Here is a 22100-nt window from a genome sequence, read left to right on the forward strand (position 1 = left end):
CTACACTCAGTCCTCAGCTATGGGATCATGTTTTGGGGAACAAGTGCCAGTAACATACAAACTGTGTTCAAAGTACAAAAAAGAGCCATAAGGATAATAACAAATAGCAACAACAGGGCCCACTGTCTAGAATTATTTAGAAAGCTAGGAATTCTAACTGTTTCTTGTGAGTATATCTTTCAGATCATAATGTTCATTAAGAAAAATCTTAACATGTACAACACAAACAGCCTAATACATGACCATGAAACAAGAGCTTGTCACCACATCCATCTAGATAGAAAGAACAAGGCAAAGACGCAAAAAAGTATATTTTACAATGGGATAAAACTGTACAACAAATTACCACAAGAAATTAAAGAAATAAATGAGCCCCTCACTTTCAGACAAAAGCTTAAAACCTTTTTAGTAAGTAAAAGTTGTTATACTGTAAAAGAATATTTAACATAGATGTAGATTATTAGCAACATATGACATTATCACCAAAATATTATGTAATTATTGTGTTGGCACTGCCAGACACCACACTTGCTAGGTGGTAGCTTTAAATCGGCCGCGGTCCATTAGTACATGTCGGACCCGCGTGTCGCCACTGTGTGATCGCAGACCGAGCGCCACCACAAGGCAGGTCTCGAGATACGGACTAGCACTCGCCCCAGTTGTACGGACGACATTGCTAGCGACTACACTGACGAAGCATCTCTCATTTGCCGAGAGACAGTTAGAATAGCCTTCAGCTAAGTCCATGGCTACGACCTAGCAAGGCGCCTCATTTGCCGAGAGACAGTTAGAATAGCCTTCAGCTAAGTCCATGGCTACGACCTAGCAAGGCGCCATTAGCCTTACATAGTTTGATAGTTATCGTATGAAATGTCTCATCAAGAATGCTGTATACAAATGGTGGATTAAAGTTAAGTATTCCAGCAGCTACGTACTTTTCTTTATAGCATTTATGAAGTATCCTGTTTCAGATCATCAAGTCCGCCTGCTTGCTTAATGGCCGCCTCCCTTAAATAATGTGCGTAGTGTTGGCAATCTGTCAACACTACAATTATAATTATGTGTATGACTAGTTATAAAAACTACACAAAATATGAGAAACCTGTTTAATTGTAAATGTAAATGTGTGCTCATGTGTTGTAATCTGACGACATCCGTACAATATTTATTGTTCCACGGATGAATAAATAAATAAATAATCTTTTAGAATTTGTTTCTCTTTTCAGAGTTGTTGTCATTTATAGTAATTACAATTTTTTTTAAAAAAAAAGGAAAGGACAAGTAGTAAAACACATGGTTCATGACAGATAAACTGGCAACAGACAATTTCGTAGTCCTAATCTCAAGACAAAAACTGAAGTTTTAAGTCATTACATTTATAAAACAAAAATGTTCCACTGATAGTAATTTAATAACATACATTCAGGCATTCATAAAACTACTGATTTATTCTTTTTTTAGCTATCTATCTAAAGTTAAAATAATTTTCTGCAGCAACATTTTTTTCTAAATAAAGCACATACACTATTCTGTCATAGGTAAATTCCTCGACATAAAGTTTTAGAAGTTCAACAATAGCCAGATGGAGACAGTTGGACACCACACAACTATCATCTCATTGGACTAATCGAATGACTGTGATGGTTCTGAAGGATGCATACAGAGAAAAGTAATATCATATTTTTTGTAAGACCCGACATAATTAAAGACATGCATGCTCTGTAACAGTTCACTGTAAATTTGTCTTGCTCAAGACAAATGTATTGTGATTATCATCACATTCTATTATATTCAGATCAGTAATATTAACTCCATGTACTACTGATTGCATAATTTACATGTTAAATAATTTGTTGGCACCAAGGGAAGTCAATTTACATCTTAAATTACATTTCGAGGATGGGGTCAGCATCACAGCTCATTCTGCTTGGTGCCAACTTTCCTAAGCAATCTACTAGTTTGAAGTTATGGAAACTTCTGGGTTTTGAAAGTGTTTGAAGTTCGACAAAGTATTCCACAAGATGCAGAGAAGTTTGATTTACAGACTCTTTGGAAACGAAATAAAATTTAGCTTTGGTGTCAACATTAAAAAACTGAAAGAACTGTAGATTATATTTCTTGGATGAAATCTATCACAGTGTATGGAATTCTGCAGAGCATACAGACATCATGTTTTATGTCATCAGGCATGACACAAAGACACTTCACTTATCTCTCACCTTCAGTATTTTTCAGATTAACTACAATGTGATGTATAGTGCAAGAGTAAAACAGGAACAAGTTTTTTGAATTTGGTTAATAGGTTCTGCAATGTTTGCAGAATGTGTGGCTATTTGCATTCTTTTGGCTGAAAGCCGCTGATAATTTTATATTTTTTTCTAAATTTTTCTTCCTCTTTTGAACAGGATTCACAACAGTGGCATAACATACATGCATATTTTGGGTTTTCGTACATTAGCATTTTTCTGTCTATTGTTTTATTCAAATGGTAATATGTTAATTGGTAAAATCATGTTGGGTGAATCATGTACACACATAATGAGTGGGTAGCATTAGCGTGTACTACAAAGCTCAATTTGGGGCACCAAAGGGGGGGGGGGGGGGAGGGGAGTACAATGGTTGGCACACTGGACACGCTTAATGCATTCGGGAGGACAATGGTTCAAATCCACATCTGGCCATCCTCATTTAGGTTTTCCGTGATTTCCCTGCATCTCTTAAGGTAAATGGCAGGATGGGTCCTTTGACACGGCACGGCTGGTTTCCTTCTCCAACCTTTCCTAATCTGAGCTTGTGTCCAACTCTAATAACCTTGTCAATGGGATGTTAAAACACTGATTCCCTCTTCCTCCTCCCACAATTTGGGTGCAGTAAACAGAAGTTAGAAAACTGACTTTAGCTTCAGAATATTCACTTTTAAAATTTGAATACTTTTGTACAAACTGCTTCAAATCAAAAGTTTTCTTTCACAGTGTTTTCTCCCTGTGCATACTCCATCTTTTATACCTGGCGAAACTTGCAGATTTTATTTATTACTAAATCAGTTATTTCAGTTTCTCAGCTTATTTCCTCTTTTCAAGTTAGGTATTGCTAAGAAGCCCTTTTTGTTAAATATACTCTGTGCCTGATGCACTGAAACTTTTTAATTATTTTGTTTCTCTGCTGAGACAGATTCAGTGATGCAGAGATAGTCAGCAACCGAATTTGGTACTTCTTTGTAACTTGGTGCTAATATTTTCTTGTATCTGTTATAAAAAGAATATGTTTCTCTATCTGAAAAGAAGTAACTTTTTCATCTGTGTTCTGCTCAACATATTTAAACAAACATTGCACAGTATGGCAATTCTGGGTAGCATGCGTGTGAGCGCCCCCCCCCCCCCCCCCCAACACTCTCTCTCTCTCTCTCTCTCTCTCTCTCTCTCTGTGTGTGTGTGTGTGTGTGTGTGTGTGTGTGTGTGTGTGTGTGTGTGTGCGCGTGTGTGAAGTTACAATATGTTAAATTATAAGCCCTACTTTAGAACAACTTATTTTAGCATTGTATTTTTTTCCTTCCTTTTGTATTCCTTTTCCTTCTGTAATACTAAATTCCCCCTATTTCTTGAAGCGGCCTCTACAGGTCTGCATTTTGGTCTTGGGATATTTACAGAAAAAAAGTCAAATAAAATGAAGATAGCAGATTAAGATAGTACACTGAAAACATAGCTCGATTTTCTACCGTAAACAAACATTCATCAGGTGGTGTTTGCTAAGTAGGAATACTCTAGGAAATACATTTATATGCTGTAATGTTTACCCTATAGTACAAGTTGAATATGACTACAGATGGCTTTCACAGACATCAATAACATTCTGAAACGTGCTCAATAATCTCTCTTTATTTCTATCTGTGACTGAACTGTTTAAAATTAAAAACTACACCTTTCTATTTTATATGTGGGACATTACATGCCGGAAAATAGTCAAAATCAAATATCCTAGTACACCCAGAAAAAAACAACCAGTGCTGGAGATAGATGCATCATATACCTCCAGAACAACAAGGAAAGGGGGAGGGCAGAAAACATGGCTGTATCCATGCGAACTGCACATATTTGGAATAATTTCCTGGGACCATATAACTTATAGTTTGTTGAGTTTTAAGTAGTAAAATCTTATTAAGAATGTTAAGATTGAAAAACAGAAATATTCTAAGAAAATGTTTTATTAATTTTTGAACAGCAACAGATTCTAAGGAAACTGAAAAAAGACCTAAATATTTCAATATAGCAGGAAATATACCATACAGGTACAAAAACACTACTAATTTTCTTTTTCCACTTGATAGCCAATGGTTTAAAAATTATTTTAGGAACAAGATTTTGAGATTATCTCCTTTCTAGCAACAGTTGATGATACATGGTCCTGGCTGATTGTTTAAACCTGCCTGTCTGTATTACAGAAGAATGTTTCCTACAGCAAGACCCTTTCTCTGCCAGAAAACTTCTAGAGAGGAGTAACAGTCAACATAAGGCATACTCTTGATTCGTGAAAGCAATGTTAGCAGGACTTTGACTTTCTCATTTCATCCACAGGGTGGTCATTACCTCCCATAATATCTTAATTATGATGCTCTCTTCAGATACACGGTATGCAGACTGTGAAGGTAGAATACTCACAGGCTGTAGATACATAGAACCAATTTTAATATAACATATAACACAAAAATGAAAGTACACTTTTTTCCTGTCTCACTGGGTTTACATGCAAATATTAGACAATTTTAGAGTATATAACAACTGAATTTCACATAGGTTGGACAACGAATGAAAAAATTGTAATTTATTTCCAAAATGTTGGCAAGTTTCATTTTATGCCATCACACTGGTTACAGTTTCAGTTCCAAACTTTAAACTGACAGAAATTAGAAAGGCAAGTGATAAATTTGGTATACTTATTTATCTCTTTAGGGAGAACTACTACAATAAAAGCCAAGTATCATCCAACTCAGACACAGTGGGTGAGAAAATGATTCCTCCCTCCCCCCCCCTTCTTCTTCTTCTTCTTGAATTGACAAGACTCACTTACAAATATGTCGACAATTTTTACAAAACTAATAAGGCCTAACAACGCACTGTGAGGGGAAGCCAATATTTCATCAAACTTCAGTAGTAACATGCAAATCACACAGAGCGAAATAAAGTTAATCTTCCACTTATGTGAAAATTAATTCTCCATCTTTACTTCTCTCAGCAAAAGTTACATACTGGGGTCCCCTCCCCTTGTATTTTTCCTACTTATGTGTGATATAGGCCTATATCTATAATACGCAGCAAAATACTCATCATTATATAATATAGCTTTTCTAAATTTACCCTGCAGTTAGTTTTTATTTTAATGAAATGTGTGTTAAATATGGCAAAGGGCTTTCACTTATGGGTTGGGGGTTGGTTTGGGTTGTTTGGGGGAGGAGACCAGACAGCGAGGTCATCGGTCTCATCAGATTAGGGAAAGACGGGGAAGGAAGTTGGCCGTGCCCTTTCAAAGGAACCATCCTGGCATTTGCCTGGAGCAATTTGAGGAAATCACGGAAAACCTAAATCAGGATGGCCGGATGCGGGATTGAACCGTCATCCTCCCGAATGCGAGTCCCGTGTGCTAGTCACAGCGCCACCTCACTCGGTTTAAATTATGGCACTAAAAGTCAATCTGTAACCACCCTTTATTTCACATTCACACTCATTGGCAATCCTACCCAACTCTCACCAACTTTCTGACTTATCCTCACCTAATACTATCCTACTTTGTACTAGTCTCACACAGGTGAAGATGAATAAAACCGACAAATTATTGCAGGGATGGATTCGTGAATAGAAATGGAGAAAAAAAGGTCCAATAAACATGTGTCCGGGGACAGACAGACAAGAGAGAGAGAGAGAGAGAGAGAGAGAGAGAGAGAGAGAGAGAGAGAGAGAGAGAGTGTGTGTGTGTGTGTGTGTGTGTGTGTGTGTGTGTGTGTGTGTGTGTGGACAACTAATCATCCCAGTACACAGTACAGAGCTGTGTTGCATTCAAGTGATAACAAGTGTTCAAAGTGCAACACACATGGTACATTCTCAGAGGAATTGTCATTTATCAGCACCATCTACCACAGCAACAATGCACTTCCTCCATTTTCAGTCAGGAATCCATCCCTGTGGTTAGTCGGGTTTATTAATATTCACTCTGTATATGTATGTATTATTACTTCAATGTGTCTAACATGTCTGACACTGTTATGCTGAACGGTTTAAGGACAAATAATAAGCATTCCTGCATTGATTTACAGTTTTTATGACACTATACAGCAAATGTCATCAGATTATCACACAATTTGCTCTTTAGAAATCACTGCTTCTTGCTGTAACGAGACTCACTGATGGACATTCACTTGGTAGTGAGGTAATTTGACTCCAGTCTAGCTGGACTGGTAAAGGGATTTATTTAAATCTTTCTTAAAGGTGACATCACAGCATTCAGCTTGAATGATGCAACAAAATCACAGAAATGTAGAAGAAAGTGGATTGATATGTGTTTTATTGCCACTAACCGTGAATAAAAGTTTCATTTTAAGGGGTACGAGACCTAACTCTGTAACCAGAGATACCCTCCTCTGCAGTCTTATATCTGAATTTAATTATTACTTAAAACAGTGCATGAGACAGATGCCAGTTATTTCTTCTCAATCTCCCTCCTGTTCTTTTGTATTTCTGAACTCTTTGTGGCAATTCCATGAGCACTGGCAGTAATTCAGATGAAAAAATAAAAAAAAACCTCTAACTAGCTTCAATTACACAATCTGGCTGCTTATGAACACAACTTTAATGATTAGGTGCATAAAAAGGAAAAAAAAAGAAGTCAGCTAACCAAAAGTCATATAAATTTGGTTGTTGGGTATCTGGAGGTTTATAACAATCTAACAATCTTTATAAAAACAATAAAGTGACCATTGATGCACAAACACCAAGAGTAATCTACTACATTGATGCTGTATTGTACTGGAACTGCTATAGGCTATAAAAAAAACTTATTTTCTTTTGAAAATGAGTTGTAATACATCGCAATTTATTAAGAAAAGTGTGTTTTGAATAGTTAATAAAATGATACACCAAGATTAAAGGCATGCTGATGAAGCAAGTGATGATAATTACCCTTGCACAAGTCACAAGTATGGTTCATCTACAATATTTAGGGGAGAAAAGAACTTACACGATTTCTGATAAACGAGAATATTTATCGTGAAGAAAAGAAATGAGCATCAGCCGAGTGGGTTTTGGCTGAAACGTAAAATGTCGGCTGCGCTGAATGACAACTACTTCAGACCATTTCAGAAACGGCTGGGCTAAAATCACTCTAAAGACAAGAAGGCTGCAGCTGATAATAAATTTTGTATTGTCAGATTCTTCTTCTGATTTAAACTTGATAAGAACATTTACTATACTCTAATTTTTATCTTTATATGAACTACAGCATACTTGTAAATTAACTTCAGGGTTTTTTTAATTTATTCATGTTATATTGATGTTGTTTGAGGTGGAATAATTTATACTGCTGCAGTCATTTTTTGTGACTGCAGGAGAATAAATTATTCCACATTATTCAGGTTTCTTCTTTTTAATTTCTGGGCGCTTTCTGCTCATGCCGCTAAAATTATGAGGGCGTTACACACTATAAGAAGGCGTATACCATACTAAATACCGGTACGCGCACCTTTCCTGAGAAGAGTTTGTGCCTGTTTGTCGTACACATGGAAAAATAACGTCACTCCTGAAGGTGCGCCCTGCTCTCTGGCCACGTAGTTCGTAAATAGAATACTAACATCTCTCTGATTTTACTATGAAAACGAGATAAATTTTGCAAATTAAGCAATAATGCATGCGTTTGCTGTTAGTTTTCCAATCACTCACAGCCGACACAGGCTATAAAGTGTCAGAATACGGTCTTCTACAAATCAGCATATTTATAACTTTGACGCTGTTCATTAAAATACTTTGGCAGCTATATTTCGCTACACACTTTAACAACACAACACACGTGTCAGACTCATAACATACGTAAACATAGTCACTTCAGATATCAACATTGATCCAGTGACACATCTTTGCCATAAATTCTTTGCATTGCATAGCATAAGTAGTGATACCAACCCTTTATAGTAATTACATCCTTTATCCAATCCTACCAACCTTTAAGGAGTCAAGTGTAACGACTCCATCATAGATGGCAATACCTGTAACGAGTTTGTAATTCGTGAACAAGTGCAAGGTGAAGAACCTTTGCCATTTTACAGTAGTCTGAAACAGTGGCAGTTGTTCCGTTAATTAGCCAGATGTTTGCAGTTGTTAAGTGGGACAGTATTTGATAATCGTCATCGGGTCACCTGAAACTTAACAAGAATTCGAAATTCTGGAGATGTCTTGAGAAATGGGACAGACATCCAGCAGCCTTGGTCAAAACAGTGAGTGATGTCATTATTTACTTTTTATCGTAGCCAGAGATATATTGGAATATTATGTCGCCGTCAGAAGCAGTCGCACGTGATTATGTTGACAGTTGGATGCCTATCGTGTGTGTGTATATTCTGAATTGCGGAATGTGGTAGAGACTGTGTTTTATTTGACAGCTAGAAGATTTAGAAACGACGTGCAGCTTATCAGTGTTCTTGTGCACAAATTACTGAACGAACATTGGTATTAGATATTTATTACAAATAATATTTGTCCATTTGGATTGATCAGAACTTTTAGTTCTACGTTACTCCTGGCACATGTCCTTTAGAATGAAATTAATGTCCGGGCCCTTACATAGAGTTGTTTCTGTTTCCACGAAACATTAAAATTATCTCGAGCATTTTTGGTTTTTGTCGTGGAAATTATTTATCTGGATTTACATACATATATATCTTCTAATTAGCGTTTGTTTATTTTCCTATATTTTGTCTGCTCGGATTTAATGCACTTCTTTATTAATATGCAACCTATTCAATGATTAGCTACTGATGAGAAGTATTGATAAAACTTACCGAAAGGCTGCACCTGAAACAATCACAGAGGCAACTGTTTTGCTGTTGAAATTGTTGTGTCGTTTTAATTATTCGATTCATGATGAATTTGCTATGAGATTTTTCAGTAGGTTTTAAAGACTAAATATGCTAAATGTAAGTAGCAGAATATGTATACATGTCAACAGTGAATTTGTCGTGAACGCAATCGCCTACCTTTGTTCCATAGATGGTTTCAAAGCCATAGGCATAGTTCATTTGATAAACTGTAAGTCTTTGAATAATAAAAATTTATCGCAGATGCGTTATACCGCTTTGGGCACGTACATAATTTGCAGCTTATTTTTGTACATTATTTGTTAGTGTAGTGCTTCTCAAGAAACTCTTTCGAAGCAAAACATAGGTTTCTCAGTGTCTGTCGTTTGCGATCATAAGGCGGGCCGTATTATTTGGTACAGACCGCCCCGCCCCCTTTCTTACATTAAATACGATTCTCTCTCTCTCTTTCGTGGAAATTAAATAGAATGTTGGTGGTTGTTATGTAACTTTTCACTACACTAGAGATCATCATTTCTGACCTTTAGACTTTTTCATACTTTTCAAATCTTTGATGACGCTCGTCAATCGAGTCGCTGTAAATCTCATCCGCATGAAGTGCATTGCCCAGGAATCACAACAATTCGTGTTTTTATTCAGTGCTGCAGCAAAGAGTCGTTAGTAGACTGAAAGATGCTGGAAGAGGTCTTTATGAGGGAATTATTTTATCCCCGCGTAATTAGGCCTTTTACATTTCACCCCTTTTTGACCATACAAGTAAGTGTTACTTTTTTTTCAGTTCTCGTTCTGTCCACTTTTATCTTCCCTCTTGCGTTCTTGAGTTTTTGTTCTGTCTTGGGCAATTGTTAATTTATTTGTTTTTGTTTCTTTATTTTGTTCTACCTGCTTTGGAATTTTTGAGCCCGCCCCCTTTCCCATTTCTCTCTCTCGACAGAATTAAAAACATCATTTCATTTTTCAGATTTGATTGATTGAGAGCAGATACTGCAAGCAAAAGGGGTGCTGCTGGAAAATGTCTTCCACTGCGTACCTTGTCTGCACTGGAGTGATGTCTAGTGAATGACGATTAAGATAAATAACAAGAGATATGTTGCCTTCTCTAGCCGATTCAAATTCTTTTGTTCGATGTTCAGGACTCGAGAACAGTCGATTTACACAAGTCGTGCTTTCGTTATTTGATACCGGCTTTCGGAGATGCCTTTCATTTTAAACGCAATAATAGCAACCCACAGAGAGAAGTGTCAGATAAGGATGTTTAAATGAAATATTTTTGTTTATTAATGGTAATGTTTGACGACAGCAAGAAATTAATTTAGAAGTTGAATTCACAGGAGGGTATTGCCGTTCTGCCAAACGAAATGTTTCACCAAAACAATGACTACACCAGCGTTTGGCGTGAATTCTGTTTCCGATTTGCAAATTATTGCCCCCTCAGCGCAGTGTTCCGTGCCCTTAGGACCTCAGCTGTCGGAACAAGTCAGTGAAATTCCGAGTTCATTATCGTTGCGTCCTACCTACGACAGATGGGCTTATCGCACACGAGCGCCCTTTTCTTCAAAGATGTTTAAGCTAACGCACAGTACGAGCACACTATGTAAGTCTCTAGGAAGAAAGCGGTTTTCAATACAGATCTTCATTGTTTTCGTTTTGATAAGGTGCTGAGAAGTAGCTGCTGAGTAAATTCTGGTGCCCGTCATTATTGCCTGGCCTTGTTTGACTAAAATACTCTCAACCACCCAGTCGCGGCCGACGGTTAAAGCTGTAACAGCATCCGACGCTGCGATTTTATTGTATGATATCACCGCTAGATTTCGTTCCTACGGTTCCGGGCAAACACATTTCGCATTGTCATTTTAATGGCATGTGCAATTATTCACATTGGCTCGCTACTAAATTCGAGTGCAACTATCCATCAGAATTGTAATGTGTGACAATCGAGAAACGTTTCAGTGACTGCACATTATAAAGAAATTGTTTCTAGTAGACAAAGTAAGCATTTCTTGACGCGGGCCGCAGCGGAGGGTATTGCTCCCAGAAATAAGCGTTCCAGCTATGTGTAACAGTCAATATGTTCGGCGATATGCAAGAAATGGTCGCGATCGGGAAATGGATTAGTATTTTCCAGAAACTCAGTGACAAAAGGACGCCAGTAAAGACCGTATTTCAGTAGCAACAAGACCCATAAGTAAGTTGATCCTCAAACTATATTTTCCTAGACAAGGCCAGTTTCTTTATACGAAAAGGGATCCATCCAGCTTGCTTTAGTGGAATCCGCAGTGGACCATAGTGCAAATTATAATTTGTTATCAATCGCTAGGGAAAAAATAAATAAAAAACGTGCCTGATCTTGGGCTGAACCCCAGGCATGGGAACTGTAACCTGACAGCTGAGCATAGGCCGAGCAATAGTGAAAGTGATCAAACTATGTAAATAAGTGTACAATGTAAATTGTTAAATGCGTGAAACTGACGCATTCATTTGATGATTTTTTTGCCTAGTTCAAACCCCCGACCGATCATCCAGATTTAGGTTTTCTTTACTTCGCTCCAAATCGATTGCGGCAGATGCCCAGGTACGTACGATCCTTAGAAAAGGAAACAGCCGAATTTCTCACACAATCCGAGGCAGTGTCTCATTTCTAATGCGCTCGTCTAGAACAAAACATTGAATCTCAGTCTTCCGTCCGTCCTTTTTTTTATGTTCAGAGAAACAATACACACATCCTTCTGAAGAACACTAGCGGTGTCATTACTTTTCTTAGCAGTTGTTATAAACTTTCTGCAGTCAGTACGTATTTAGGTAAGATTTTGAAAAAAAAAGTGCAGCATTTCTCATTACTACTATGTTGGTTGAAGGAATTGAGATGGTCATTGAAAGACTCCCTCCCTCAATCCCTCCCTCCCTCCCTCCCTCCCCACGTCCACCCCTGCCTCTTCCCTCCCCCCCCCCCCCCCTCCCTCCCTGAACGAACCCCAGTGCAGTAGATCATTCATCCATTAGATGGCGGGTAAAAATATGGAAAGAAGATTGATTTGCGTTCTGTCAAGGCGAGCTCATTCAAGGCTGAGCTCTAACTCGGATACGACAAAATTGAGGCGTGCTTTTTAAAAAGAACCACTTCCGCATTCTACGTAATCGATTTTGAGAAACTATATGAATCAGCATAGCCGGATGGGTAATTAAACTCTGCTCTTCGTGAGTTAGTGTGTCATGCCCAAATCGCTGCGCCACCTCGTGCAGTTGGATAACAATAACAGATTATGACCAACGATACACCCAGAACCATCTCATTGTTATAGGATACCGAAGATACCTTCCATTGTGTGTAATTTTTATGCTCGCTGCACATAACTGGGCATAAGAGATCAACAGAAAAAATTCGCCTGTACTGATGAACACGTTGATAGGGCTTGGGTAGAAACTCTTTCTTATTCTTAGCATTGGTCGAGTGTATCCTTTTTCTCCGAAGGGCTGGCCGCCTTAGTTTGCTGTCACCTGCTGAGCTGTGCAGGTTGTTTGTTAAAAGTGAAAGTCTCAGTTGTTTGTGCCCTGATTTTCGTATTTGGTACTCTAGCCAGGGACTGAGACTTGTAGAATTACATGTCGTACTGGCATAATGTGATGATAGGTTTATTTTCAGACTCATAAGCTGTAGCCCAGAAGTTCTGCTTGTGCATAAACTTCAGCTGTTGGACAGCACCTCCCCTATCCCGCGGTGACCTTTTCGCAGCGGACACCCCACCATTACAACGCCGTCTGTGCAGGTAGGGGCCGAGTTTTTTGTGTGCATTCTATACACCTCTGGCAGGGTATGACTGCGTCGAACATTACGTGAGGCGATGCGTCCCCCATACCAGTAGGGAATGATACCAGTAAGTGGTGGAGATATTCCGCAAAATTACAGACCAATATCCGACCAATATCCTTAACATCCGTTTTGCTGCAGAGTTCTAAAACATATTCTGAATTCGAATGTAATAAATTTCCTAGAAATTGAAAAGCTTTTGTCCGTGAATGAGCCTGGTTTTTAGAAAGCATGGCTCTTGTGAAACCCTGCTTGCCGTTTCCTTCCATTATATACTGTGAGCTATGGGTGAAGTTCAACAGGCAGATTCCATATTTCTAATTTCCGAGAAGCATTCGACATACGCCGCACTGCAGACTGGTAACAAAAGTACGAGCATATGGAATAGGTTCCCAGATCGAACACTTCTGAAGTAATAGAACCCTGCATGTTGTCCTCGGCGGTTAGTGTTCATCGAGACTAGGGTATCGTCAGGAGTGCCCCAGGGAAGTGTGAGTCGAATGCTGTTATGTTCTTTATACATAAATGAACTGGCGGACGGGGTGGGCACCAATCTGTGCTTGTTTCGTGTGATGCTGTAGTGTTTGGAAAGGTTTCGAAGTTGACTGACTGTAGGGTGATACAATATGGTTGGTGGTGTGGTCTTCAGTCCTGAGACTGGTTTGATGCAGCTCTCCATGCTACTCTATCCTGTGCAAGCTTTTTCATCTCCCAGTACCTGCTGCAACCCACATCCTTCTGAATCTGCTTAGTGTATTCATCTCTTAGTCTCCCTCTACGATTTTTACCCTCCACGCTGCCCTCCAATACTTGATACAATATGGCTTAGACAAAATACCTAGTTCGTTTGATGAATGACTGACAGCTCTAAATGTAGAAAAATTAACATTAATGCGGTGTAGTAGGAAAAACAAACCCATAATGTTCTGATACAGCGTTATTACGTCAAAGTCGTGTTGTTTAAATATCTGTACGTAACAGTGTAAAGCGATATGCAATGGGACATGCAGTGAGGATTGTGGTAGGAAAGGCGAATGGTCCACTCCAGTTTATTGGGAGAATTTAAGGAAAGTATGGTTCTTCTGCAAAGGAGACTGAATATGGGTCGCTAGTGAGACGTATTCCGAGTAGTGCTCGAGTGCTTGGGATCCGCACCAGGTCACATTAAAGGAAGACATGAAGTTCAGAGGCGGGCTGCTAGGTTTGTTACCGGTGGTTTCGAACAACACACAAGTGCTGTATAACGAGATACTTCAGAAACTTAACTTGGAATCGCTGGAGGGGAGGAAACATTCGTTTCGAGGCTCACTATTGAGAAAATTTAGAGAACCGACATTTGAAGCTGATTGCGGAACGATTCTACCGCCGCCAACATACATTTCTCGTAAGGACTAAGAAGATTAGATGTGAGAAATAAGAGCTGATACGGAGACATATAGGCAGCCGTTTTCTCTCGCTGTATTTGCGAGTGGAACAGGAAAGGAAATAACTATTCGTGGTACCAGGTACCCTCCGCCACGCACCATACGATGGCTAGCGGAATATCTGTATAGATGCAGATATTCTCAGGGGGGGGAGGGGGGGGGGGTATTTATCACTGATGGCGTCCGCCATTGTTCGTCACAGGCGAACTGTACAGGAACCTATTGGCCTTACTGGAAGAAGTATAGCAACCAGCTGCTTTATATATGTAGCATTACTTGTGCTAAGACGCGTTTCGGATCTTCACCGATCTTCAATTGTCACAATAAATATATAGGGTGGTCCAAGATGGCGCTGTAATTGTCACAAACGTACAAAAGTACGTGGTATCACGCAACATTCCGCCAGTGCGGACGGTATTTGCTTCGTGATACATTACCCGTGTTAAAATGGACCGTTTACCAATTGCGGAAAAGGTCGATATCGTGTTCATGTATGGCTATTGTGATCAAAATGCCCAACGGGCGTTTGCTATGTATCCTGCTCGGTAACCTGGACGACATCATCCAAGTGTCCGGACCGTTCGCCGGATAGTTACATTATTTAAGGAAACAGGAAGTGTTCAGCCACATGTGAAACGTCAACCACGACCTGCAACAAATGATGATGCCCAAGTAGGTGTTTTAGCTGCTGTCGCTGCTAATCCGCACATCAGTAGCAGACAAATCACCCGAGAATCTGGAATCTCATAAACGTCGGTGTTGAAAATGCTACATCAACATCGATTGCACCCGTACCATATTTCTATGCACCAGGAATTGCATGGCGACGACTTTGAACGTAGTGTACAGTTCTGCCACTGGGCACAAGAGAAATTACGGGACGATGACGGATATTTGCACGCGTTCTATTTAGCGACGAAGCGACATTCACCAAAAGCGGTAACGTAAACCGGCATAGTATGCACTATTGGGCAACGGAAAATCCACGATGGCTGCGACAAGTGGAACATCAGCGGCCTTGGCGGGTTAATGTATGGTGCGGCATTATGGAAGAAAGGATAATTGGCCCCCATTTTATCGATGGCAATCTAAATGGTGCAATGTATACTGATTTCCTACGTAATGTTCTATCGATGTTACTACAAAATGTTTCACTGCATGACAGAATGGCGATGTACTTCCAACATGACGGATGTCCGGCACATAGCTCGCGTGCGGTTAAGCGGTATTGAATAGCATATTTCATGACAGGTGGATTGGTCGTCGAAGCACCATACCATGACCCGCACGTTCACCGGATCTGACGTCCCCGGATTTCTTTCTGTGGGGAAAGTTGAAGGATATTTGCTATCGTGATCCACCGACAACGCCTGACATGCGTCAGCGCATTGTCAATGCATGTGCGAACATTACAGAAGGCAAACTACTCGCTGTTGAGAGGAATGTCATTACATGTATTGCCAAATGCATTGAGGTTGACAGACATCATATTGAACATTTATTGCATTAATGTGGTATTTACAGGTAATCACGCATGCGTTCTCAGAAATGATAATTTCACAAAGGTACATGTATCACATTGGAACAACCGAAATAAAATGTTCAAATACCTTCTGTATTTTAATTTAAAAAACGTACCTGTTACCAACTGTTCGTCTAAAATTGTGAGAAATATGTTTGTGACTTTTACAGCGCCATGTGTCACAAAGAGAAAAAAGTGGTTCAACTAAAACATTCATATTTCCTTACGTACTACACGAATGTGTAATAAGAAATGGGGCTTTCTATTAAAAAAAAAAAGAAAAAAAACGCAGTTAATATCCGTTTGGCCTATGGCAGCGCCATCTAGCGGGCCAACCATAGCGCCATCTGATTTCCCCCTTCAAGCTAGATAAGTTTCGTTCTTTGTAGTTTTTTCATTTGACGTTTATTTCGTGATATATTTGGCCCGGTCACGATCAATAGACCACCCTGTATATATCTTCGTTAATACAACGTTTCCGTCGACCGCATTAAGAAGGCTACAGTTGCCCTATCCAAAATAACACAGCCAGACCACTGGCGATTGCACAGCCATCGTTTTCTGTCGAGCACCACCAGCACGACACTCTTCTTGCACACAGTTGTTGAAGAGTACTGGTGTACAGCCAACACGGTCTACACTGTAGCCAAGACGCCATGCACGGTCCGCCCACTTCGACCAGGAACCAGTCTGCATGTTGATAACAAGCTGCCATTAGCTAAAGCCTGTACTTCATGCCCGTCTGCTCCACTACTGACCACGTGAAATTGCAGTTCCGCCCGTACTGCCACATGACCATCTCTGTTTCTCGCTTACCGCTGTGACCTTTCTCGTTGGCTCTCAACAGACGGACCCACTGCTCCAGCTGAGGCCCAGCACAGCTCGGGTGGGGCGGCGCTGTCGGCAGACTGCCGCGCCGATGTGCCCCTGGACGAACAGGAGACGAGCAAACGCTGGACACAGTTATCGTTGTGGGCTGGAATTTATCGCGTTGTAATTAACAGCACATTATTAATGTTAGACAGCCAGGGTCAGGTGAAAGTTACGGTGACATACACTACTGGCCATTAAAATTGCTACACCACGAAGATGACGTGCTACAGACGCGAAATTTAACCGACAGGAAGAAGATGCTGTGATATGCAAATGATTAGCTTCTCAGAGCATCCACACAAGGTTGGCGACGGTGGCGACACCTACAACGTGCTGACATGAGGAAAGTTTCCAACCGATTTCACATACACGAACACCAGTTGACCGGCGTTGCCTGGTGAAAAGTTGTGATGCCTCGTGTAATGAGCAGAAATGCGTACCATCACGTTTCCGACTTTGACAAAGGTCGGATTGTAGCCTATCGCGATTGCGGTTTATCGTATCGCGACATTGCTGCTCGCGTTGGTCGAGATCCAATGACTGTTAGCAGAATATGGAATCGGTGGGTCCAGGAGGGTAATACGGAACGCCGTGCTGGATCCCAACGGCCTCGTATCACTAGCAGTCGAGATGAGAGGCATCTTATCCGCATGGCTGTAACGGATCGTGCAGCCACGTCTCGATCCCTGAGTCAACAGATGGGGACGTTTTCAAGACAACAACCTTCTGCACGAACAGTTCGACGACGTTTGCAGCAGCATGGACTATCAGCTCGGAGACGATGGCTGCGGTTACCCTTGACGCTGCACCACAGACAGGAGCGTCTGCGATGGTGTACTCAACGACGAACCTGGGTGCACGAATGGCAAAACGTCATTTTTTCGGATGAATCCAGGTTCTGTTTACAGCATCCTGATGGTCGCATCCGTGTTTGGCGACATCGCGGTGAACGCACATTGGAAGCGAGTATTCGTCATCGCCATACTGGCGTATCACCCGGCGTGATGGTATGGGGTCCCATTGGTTACACGTCTCGGTCACCTCTTGTTCGCCTTGACGGCACTTTGAACAGTGGACGTTACATTTCAGATTTGTTACGGCCTGTGGCTCTTCCCTTCATTCGATCCCTGCGAAACCCTACATTTCAGCAGGATAATGCACGACCGCATGTTGCAGTACCTGTACGGACCTTTCTGGATACAGAAAATGTTCGACTGCTACCCTGGCCAGCACATTCTCCAGATCTCTCACCAATTGAAAACGTCTGGTCAATGGTGGCCGAGCAACTGCCTCGTCTCGCCGATCACTACTCTTGATGAACTGTGGTATTGTGTTGAAGCTGCATATGCAACTGTACCTGTACACGCCATCCAAGCTCTGTGTGACTCAATGCCCAGGCGTATCAAGGCCGTTATTACGGCCAGAGGTGGTTGTTCTGGGTACTGATTTCTCAGGATCTAGGCACCCAAATTGCGTGAAAATGTAATCACATGTCAGTTCTAGTATAATATATTTGTCCAATGAATACCTGTTTGTCATCTGCATCTGCCGAAATATCGGCCCCTTCGGGTCCTCTACATGTGGATATCACCCATTTACGGCTTATCGTACAGTCCCATACTGATTAATTCATGAGTGTCCACTATCATTGTTATTATTAACGACCTTCACAACCCATAAATCCTTCTCATCTGTTGAATGAATTTTCCACGTATTTCCGACTTGGCATTGAATATTCCAGTTCCGGTTTCCATAAATGGAGAAAATCACACAAACAGTTGTATTTGGCAGTGAAAATAAACGTTGGGCTTGAAATATGAGAGTTTTGTTGCCACAACAGAGTTACCCAAAACTTCTTGGTGCACCAGCGATGCTGCAGCCCGCTTTCGTCATCTGTACCCGGCAGACGACTTCCTGTTTGAGAAGAGGACGACAGGTAGACAGCAGGATGAACTAGTGTCGAGGCATTTGTTACCGAACGAACTGTAGTGGAGAGACATTGGCAGATTGGAGTAGTTCAACATTAGACAGTCGTGGCCAACTGGCTAATCGTGAACACTCCTTTTGTACACAGAGTGGCGACAGTTTTTAAGAAAGTTCGTTGATCAAATACTAAACCAGATAATGGCGATCATCCACTCGAAGAGAGATGAGTGCGACAGTATAGCGGCCGTCACCAAAATAGACACCTCATGGTCATCTCACTGTCCGACAGCATTGCCGGTTACTGATAATTTGAGACGTTAGTAAGAATTCCGGAAAAAAATTAGACATCCCTATTTTTGGTCCAGAATATGATGGTGTTCTTTCTAAAGAAAATTGTTGCCAGTTGCTACGAAAAAAATAAATAAAAATAACGTTACGAGAAAATTTGAAGGAAAGTGATTTTGAAAAAGAAAAAGAAATTTCTTTTTACTTAAACTTCTGGGAAAAAAAAAACAGAACGGCTGTCATATTTGGATTGAAAATGATATATGAACATTCTCTAAATTTATATATGCATCTGATAAATATTTTACTATGAAAACATAAACATCTTTGAACGCATAAATATTTTATTGAAACCGGTAACCGGTTTCGATCTGTTGTACGTAGATCATCTTCAGATCCTGTACTCTGCATAGAGAGTAGTAAACAGCTTATAATAATGAAGGGAAACAGTTATACAATATAATTAATGTGAATAGTATACCCATAATGGTGACTGGAGCAGGGCTTGCTGAACAGGCTGAATGGACAAAATCAGTGTATTTTAGAAGTAGCTTTTATTACTTACACTCACGATCCATAGCCATTGGCCAGTAATGACGCCATGCTGGAGGCAGGGGGCGGGGCTATCACTGTTTAACGACGAGCAGCTGAGCCAGAGTCAGCAGTCGATTACATCTGTCTAGAGTAGCCTGCTCAACCAGCCCAGCTCCTTTCATCATCATGAGTAATTATATTTTACAATTATTTCGCTTTATTATTATAATAATGATATGTTTTTAAATCAATCTGTATATTGAGCAAACAGTAAAGGAAACAAGAGAAAAATTCGGAGTAGGTATTAAAATCCATGGGGAAGAAATAAAAACTTTTGAGGTTCGCCGATGACATTGTAATTCTGCCAGAGACAGCAAAGGACTTGGAAGAGCAGTTGAACGGAATGGACAGTGTTTTGAAAGGAGGATATAAGATGAATAGCAACAAACGCAAAACGAGGATAATGGAATGCACTCGAATTAAATTGGGTGATGCTGAGGGAATTAGATTAGGAAATGAGACACTTAAAGTAGTAAAGGAGTTTTGCTATTTGGGGAGAAAAATAACTGATGATGGTCGAAGTAGAGAGGATATAAAATGTAGGCTGACAGTGGCAAGGAAAGCGTTTCTGAAGAAGAGAAATTTAACATCTAGTATAGATTTAAGTGTCAGGAAGTCGTTTCTGAAAGTATTTGTATGGAGTGTAGCCATGTATGTAAGTGAAACATGGACGATAAATAGTTTGGACAAGAAGAGAATAGAAGCTTTCGAAATGCGGTGCTACAGAAGAATGCTGAAGATTAGGTGGGTAGATCACATAACTAATGAGGAGGTATTGAATAGAATTGGGGAGAAGAGGAGTTTGTGGCACAACTTGACAAGAAGAAGGGACCGGTTGGTAGGACATGTTCTGAGGCATCAAGGGATCACCAATTTAGTACTGGAGGGCAGCGTGGAGGGTAAAAATCGTAGAGGGAGACCAAGAGATGAATACACTAAGCAGATTCAAAAGGATGTAGGTTGCACTAGGTACTGGGAAATGAAGAAGCTTGCACAGGATAGAGTAGCGTGGAGAGCTGCATCAAACCAGTCTCTGGACTGAAGACCACAACAACAACATATTTTTTTTTTTTTAAATTATTGGTAAACCGCGACCGCTGTTTTCCTGGAACAATGTTCCAGAAAAGACGTGAAAGATAAAAGTATTCTGAGATAAAAAATAAAATATCCGTAAGAGGGTTGGTATCTTTACCGCCTGTGTAACAAAAAATGTCGCCGCTGATGAATTTGTGTTCTGTTAGATCTTGTACGGAAGTACTAAGGAATGACGAGATACGTTTGAAGTTCTCTAACGCTATAGATACAACAATAAGGAATAGCGCAGTAGGCAGTACAGTTGAAGAGGAATGGACATCTCTAAAAAGGGCCATCACTGAAGTTGGGAAGGAAAACATAGGTACAAAGAAGGTAGCTGCGAAGAAACCATGGGTAACAGAAGAAATACTTCGGTTGATTGATGAAAGGAGGAAGTACAAACACGTTCCGGGACAATCAGGAATACAGAAATACAAGTCGCTGAGGAATGAAATAAATAGGAAGTGCAGGGAAGCTAAGACGAAATGGCTGCAGGAAAAATGTGGAGACAGCGAAAAAGATATGTTTGTCGGAAGGACAGACTCAGCATACAGGAAAGTCAAAACAACCTTTGGTGACATTAAAAGCAACGGTGGTAACATTAAGAGTGCAACGGGAATTCCACTGTTAAATGCAGAGGAGAGAGCAGATAGGTGGAATGAATACATTGAAAGCCTCTATGAGGGTGAAGATTTGTCTGATGTGATAGAAGAAGAAACAGGAGTCGATTTAGAAGAGATAGGGGATCCAGTATTAGAATCGGAATTTAAAAGAGCTTTGGAGGACTTACGGTCAAATAAGGCAGAAAGGATAGATAACATTCCATCAGAATTTCTAAAATCATTGGGGGAAGTGGCAACAAAACGACTATTCACGTTGGTGTGTAGAATATATGAGTCTGGCGACATACCATCTGACTTTCGGAAAAGCATCATCCACACAATTCCGAAGACGACAAGAGCTGACAAGTGCGAGAATTATCGCACAATCAGCTTAACAGCTCATGCATCGAAGCTGCTTACAAGAATAATATACAGAAGAATGGAAAAGAAAATTGAGAATGCGCTAGGTGACGATCAGTTTGGCTTTAGGAAAAGTAAAGGGACGAGAGAGGCGATTCTGCCGTTACGGCTAATAATGGAAGCAAGGCTAAAGAAAAATCAAGACACTTTCATAGGATTTGTCGACCTAGAAAAAGCGTTCGACAATATAAAATGGTGCTAGCTGTTCGAGATTCTGAAAAAAGTAGGGGTAAGCTATAGGGAGAGACGGGTCATATACAATATGTACAACAACCAAGAGGGAATAATAAGAGTCGGCGATCAAGAACGAAGTGCTCGTATTAATAAGGGTGTAAGACAAGGCTGTAGCCTTTCGCCCCTAATCTTCAATCTGTACATCGAGGAAGCAATGATGGAAATAAAAGAAAGGTTCAGGAGTGGAATTAAAATACAAGGTGAAAGGATATCAATGATACGATTCGCTGATGACATTGCTATCCTGAGTGAAAGTGAAGAAGAATTA

The 22100-nt window shown here is 40.4% G+C and overlaps 2 protein-coding genes across 5 annotated transcripts in view; one reads left to right on the forward strand and one right to left on the reverse strand.

Annotated features, from left to right (window-relative positions):
- The window catches only part of LOC126414100 (mannosyl-oligosaccharide glucosidase), a 413842-nt gene that overhangs the window by 48316 nt on the left and 343426 nt on the right, over nucleotides 1–22100 (reverse strand). Inside the window, exon 1 of one of the 4 annotated variants that reach the window (XM_050083317.1) lies at nucleotides 7726–8100. The exons of 2 other annotated variants lie outside the window; for them this stretch is intronic. The gene's annotated coding sequence lies outside the window, so the exon portion shown is untranslated. Of the gene's footprint in view, nucleotides 1–935; nucleotides 1046–7725; nucleotides 8101–22100 lie in introns of those variants that run through there. One more of the 4 variants, XM_050083318.1, reaches the window with a different exon arrangement.
- The window catches only part of LOC126414146 (protein neuralized), an 860420-nt gene continuing 846536 nt past the window's right edge, over nucleotides 8217–22100 (forward strand). Inside the window, exon 1 of the mRNA XM_050083322.1 lies at nucleotides 8217–8473. Coding sequence (XP_049939279.1) covers nucleotides 8440–8473 — 34 coding nt within the window. The 5' untranslated portion in view covers nucleotides 8217–8439. The remainder of the gene's footprint in view (nucleotides 8474–22100) is intronic.

The sequence above is a fragment of the Schistocerca serialis genome, chromosome 1 (assembly GCF_023864345.2).
Source record: "Schistocerca serialis cubense isolate TAMUIC-IGC-003099 chromosome 1, iqSchSeri2.2, whole genome shotgun sequence".
In the NCBI taxonomy this organism is placed as follows: Eukaryota; Metazoa; Arthropoda; class Insecta; order Orthoptera; family Acrididae; genus Schistocerca; species Schistocerca serialis.